Below are 5,148 nucleotides of genomic sequence, written 5' to 3'. Positions count from 1 at the left end.
CTTCGATACATTCTCAAACTTCTTTTAAATCCAATAATTAAACCCTTCAATAATTTAATTAACTAATTAATTAAATTTGGGGCGTTACAGATAGAATCGAAGATGAAACCGACCATATCGAAGTAAAATTGGTGCTTAAGAAAGATTTTAGTACACCATTAAGATTGAAGACTACATAAAAAACACAAAGTCTAAATTATAGGGGAAGAAGGTAGTGGTGGGTTGCCTTGAAATTTTTTTTTATTATATTTTTATCACTAAACAAATTTTACGTTTATAAATCATATTAAATCTTAATCTATCATATAAGAAACGTCTAGATTTTCCTCATCATATGGGCTGCCACATCAGCACCTCAGTCTCACAAAATTCCACATCATTCTCTCCTCATTGTATGTTGCGGCAGTTCTAAGAGTGGAACTTTAAACCTCTCAACCTCTCACGATCTTGCAGTTACAGATTGTTTACTTTCTCTGGCCATCCATGTTCCAAACTGCTTACAGCAATAATGACATCATATAATGCCTTGCATATTTATCAATCACTTTCATTCTTCTTCTTTCCATGTTTTCTAACTTCTGCGGTTATAATTCAGTGTGGTGTGAATTTGCATGATCATGGCTAGGCCTGTCGAAAGAATAGCAGAGATCAACTATGGAAAAGAGCTTTGGAAGATTGCTGTTAGGATTCACCACAAATGGAATGTTGTGTCTAACAACAAGGAACATTTTGAAATGATCTTTATTGACAAATTGGTTATTACCCTGTTTATGCTTCGGCCTGTTTATGATTTACGTATGTTTTTTCTCTATGTTGTGTATTATATAATTTGAAACATTTTTTGGTTTCTGTCGTAGGGTGATGATATTCATGCTGGTGTTCCAACACCGCATGTGTCGGTGTTCAACGAAAAAAGCCTATTAGGGCATACCTATACTGTATCAAATTTTAAGGTAGTGCCTTATGTTTTGGCCTTCAAGGCATCAGTACACAAATATATGGTAAAGTTTACTGCTGGAACATCTGTCATTGATGAAGACAAACATGAGATACTCCCGAAACCGACTGTGTTTACAAGTTTTTCAGACATCATAACAGGGAAGTTTGTCAAAGATGTCTTGCTTGGTGAATCTACTTTTTCGCTGTTTTGTTTTCTCATTTTTTTATGGATTTTAGTCCTGTGAAATTAATATATTTATTTCAGATGTCATTGGAATGGTCGATAGTATTGGTTATGCACAGACTGAGTCTGGTGCAAAGAAACAACAAATTAGCATGGTGTTGCGTGACCACATGTTTGTTTTTCTTATACGTAAGTCTCTCAGATAGTAGAATCATGTGATATATCCTAATATTTTGTGATCATGGTTTAGCAACAACATGTTGAACTGTACTTTATGGGAATCATATGCGGACCAGTTCATCAGGTTTAACAAAGATAGGGTTGATGCATCAGTTCCTACAATTGTGTTGCTTCAGTATGCCAAAGTGAAAGAAGAAGGTTATTTCATCACTTATGTAAATCATTTTAAATTAATAGGAAAGCTAAAAATCCTGTTAAAAAACTCACCGACACAGTATAATTTGACTTTGCAGGAAAGTATCCTCTGTTCGTGACAAACACCTACAATGTGACCCTTTTATGTGTTGATGCTGATTTCCCTATCATGAAAGACTCTATAGAAAGGTAAATTGTTAGTACCATCCATTATATGTCATTGCTTTATTTAGGACTTTGCTAATAATCCATGTTCTGCAGAATGCCTAAGGAAAGCAGGGTAACCCTATATGATCAACTCGGAGCAAATTCCCAATTATCACTATGCCAAATTTGTCTTTTAGCAGCACCCCTACGAAAGCGCTTTTATGAAAAAGCGCTGGCACAGGTTTCGCTAAAAACAAAATTAAAAAACACGCTAAAAAAGCGCTCTTATAGGGGGGGGTTACGAAAGCGCTTTCTAAAAGCGCTGGTATAGGGGGGGTTACGAAAGCGCTTTTCAAAAGCGCTCTTATAGGGGGGTTATGAAAGCGCTTTCAGAAGCGCTGCTATAGGGGGTGGGGTACAAGAGCGCTTTTGCCCCAAAAAGCGCTGGTAAAGGCCTGGCTACGAAGGCGCTTTTCAGAAGCGCTGTCATAGCCTTTTTAAAATTAAAATTTTTAAAAACAAAATTATACTAACGCGCGTTTCCTAATAATCCCTAATTCCTCTTTCTCTGCCCAGGAAACCCAGAAAAATCAGAAAATCAACGAATCCACGAATTCAACCTCATTCAGAAACTGATTATCCACCCTCTTTCTCTACCCAGGAAACCCAGAAAACTCAGAAAATCAACGAATCCACGAATTCCTCTTTCGCTGCCCAAAAACCTCACGCAAAGAAGAAGCCGAGAGAAGACGAAGGAGATATTGAAGCTGAAGCACCGTGCCACCGTCTTCTTCCCGCCCTCCCCTCGCCGTTTCGAATTGCAGCACCGCGCTGCCGTCTTCTTTCACGGTGCCTACCCTTTTCTTTGATCTTTGTATTTGTTATTTTCCATCTTTACAATTTTCTCTCTTTCTGCAAAATCAATCTTTGATTCTTAAAGCTAAAATGATCAATTTAGGGACAAGTTAAGTTGTATATCTGAACCTTGTATTTGTGATTTTTGACACAAAATTCTAGCATATAAACTTACATGCTGCTATGTTGGAATTTTGATATGGATATATTTGATGGATATTGAGTTCTATGGTGCTTACTTACACTCGTGTCGAAGTTTTTTATGCCAAACATGCTAATATTGTGTTGTGTCGGGGTCTCAAGGTGTCGAGCTCAATTTAACATTCATTTGCTTGCTACTTTGTGTGTGAGTTTGACATGTTGACATGCTTCCAGATTTGTGTTGTTATTAATGTGTCGGTGTTGTGTCGACGACGAGATTTGACATAGCTTTGAGGGGAAGAAGACCATTTTCATTTCAATTATTAATGTATCGGTGTTGTGTAACTATTATTGTAGTGAGTTTGGTTGTGTTTTCACTCTCGTTTGTTTAACTCTGTGGAATAACTTAAAAGAAGTGAAAACAAACAACTTATAGCTTATATGAGAACAATTTGACTTTATTTAATCTTTTGATATGGAAATAGCTTATTCATAAACACTTGTATGATTAACACTTGATTAAGTTGTTGGATAACAAATAGTGTCTATTTGCATTTTGTATCTACTCTTAGTCCTTTGAGATTGGTTTGATGATTAAGTTTTCTTTGGTGTCTGGAATTCATTTTATGACTTAGAATTGATTTCAAAATGTTTATGGGATGAATCTGTTAGTTTAATCTGTTGTGATTTTTTTTCATTGTCTTCATTTAAGTTATGGGAATAGTCCAATGGTGAAATTGTGATTCTAGTTTTCAGTTATTATTGTATATAACTGAAATGGTGTGCGTCGTCAATCTAAATCAAAGAACTTCTTGGTGCTTATTACATTTTATTTGAACATTAAGAACTTAAAGTGTTGCTGTATTATTACTCTGTGATCTGTTATCTGCACTCAATAAGTTTATGGATTGAGTAGTAATAAGTTAGTAGTATACTGTTAAACTAAAATGCCAATGGCATTAGAAAATATCAGCTTGGTATGTTATTCAAATGCTATAGCATTGATCTGAAAAGTTTATTTTATGGACAAAACCTGTGCCTGAGTCTTTAACCAAATGAATATCAGCTTGTAAATTCGGGTGTTTGTAGTTACTAGCTAATTAATAATTGATTTCATATCATATTAAATAATTGAGTTCTAGATTGGGGGTTTTTTGATATTGTGTTAGTAGTGGTGTATTTAACTGCATCGTGTGTGTTTAATTTTACAGTTACTTTGAAGGCTCTGGTTTCTACTTGTACAACGCCGATTCAAACCTACCCGTCTCCCACATCAAGTCCAACTCAGGTTACTAGCCCTTTCTTCTTGCTTATAGTTTGTTGTTTTTTGCTTATAGTTTATTGTTTATGGTTCTATTTAATTTTAATTTAGTGTCTCTCAACCAGTTTTTTGGTTTGTGGACTTATATTACCTTGAAATAAGGTAATGTCTTCTTTAAGAAATCAGGGGTAGGCTGAAATAAGGTACTGTCTTCTTTTAGAGACTCAAACAATCGAGACAACTGTAACTTCCTATCTTTAGCTAACTACCAACTTAACCAATATGAAAGCTATAGGATCTCATTAGGTATTGCTTAAGTGTTGCTTATTCACAGTAGTTACATTATATTTCAAGACTTGAGTGGTTTGACAAGATTTATTTCTATTATTCACACTTTATAGGATCTCATTAGGTATTCTGATCAAGACATAATGATGATAGCTATTTCTTATCTTGACAGAATTCCTTAGTACCTGATAGAGAAACCAAGAAGCAAAAGCATTTGTTTAGCTTAATTAAGACATGGATAAAACATGGATGAATTCAAACCGATTGTCGAAAGAGTACGAGAAAGGGGTATGGGAATTCGTTAAGTTTGCGGTTGCGCACTCCAAAGACCCGATTCGAATGCCGTGTCCTTGCTTGGGTTGCTGTTATGGGGGTAAGGTTGACGGGAATAAGTTGGCATCGCATTTACTACGGTTTGGAATTGATATAAGTTATACATGTTGGACAATGCATGGTGAGAAAAGTAACGGGAATGTTGAGTCGAGGTGTAATACGAAGTATGCTTCAAACGACGATTGCACAGACACATATGATTATGATCGAGTCGAAGAGATTGCAGAAGCGCTTGAAGAAGATCTTGAGGATTGTCCCAAAATGTTCGAGAGGTTGGTAAGCGATGCAGAGAAACCGTTGTATGAGGGTTGTACAAAATTCACAAGATTGTCTGCGGTGTTAAAGTTGTACAACTTAAAGGCGGACAATGGATGGTCGGATAAAAGTTTCACAGAGTTATTAGCCCTTATGAAAGATATGCTACCAGATGATAATGTTCTTCCCAATCGAACGTATGAGGCCAAAAAGATGTTGTCCTCTATTGGCATGAGCTATGATAAGATACATGCATGTCCAAATGATTGCGTTTTGTTTCGAAACGAGTATGCAGCGTTGAATGATTGTCCTAAATGCGGTGCCCCTCGATATAAGAAAAAGTTGTCTCCGGCCAAAGTCTTATGGTATT

The 5,148-nt window shown here is 36.0% G+C and overlaps 1 protein-coding gene across 1 annotated transcript; it reads left to right on the top strand.

Annotated features, from left to right (window-relative positions):
- The first annotated feature begins 617 nt into the window (after positions 1 to 617).
- LOC131656831 (uncharacterized) lies at positions 618 to 1,691 on the top strand. The gene is made up of 5 exons (XM_058926427.1): positions 618 to 755; positions 858 to 1,125; positions 1,205 to 1,295; positions 1,374 to 1,501; positions 1,597 to 1,691. Exons 1-5 carry the CDS (start codon positions 618 to 620, stop codon positions 1,689 to 1,691), a joined length of 720 nt encoding a protein of 239 aa, XP_058782410.1.
- Positions 1,692 to 5,148: the final 3,457 nt, after the last annotated feature.

This window comes from Vicia villosa, linkage group LG1 (genome assembly GCF_029867415.1).
Source record: "Vicia villosa cultivar HV-30 ecotype Madison, WI linkage group LG1, Vvil1.0, whole genome shotgun sequence".
In the NCBI taxonomy this organism is placed as follows: Eukaryota; Viridiplantae; Streptophyta; class Magnoliopsida; order Fabales; family Fabaceae; genus Vicia; species Vicia villosa.
This window is presented reverse-complemented; position numbering and strand designations above follow the sequence as displayed.

Bases quoted from the DNA above. Each gene is read 5' to 3' on its own strand.
- LOC131656831 (XM_058926427.1), top strand. From the start codon at position 618: ATGGCTAGGCCTGTCGAAAGAATAGCAGAGATCAACTATGGAAAAGAG. The intron at 1,126-1,204 runs GTGAATCTACTT...TATTTATTTCAG, and splicing joins TGTCAAAGATGTCTTGCTTG to ATGTCATTGGAATGGTCGAT. The intron at 1,502-1,596 runs GTTATTTCATCA...TTGACTTTGCAG, and splicing joins TGCCAAAGTGAAAGAAGAAG to GAAAGTATCCTCTGTTCGTG.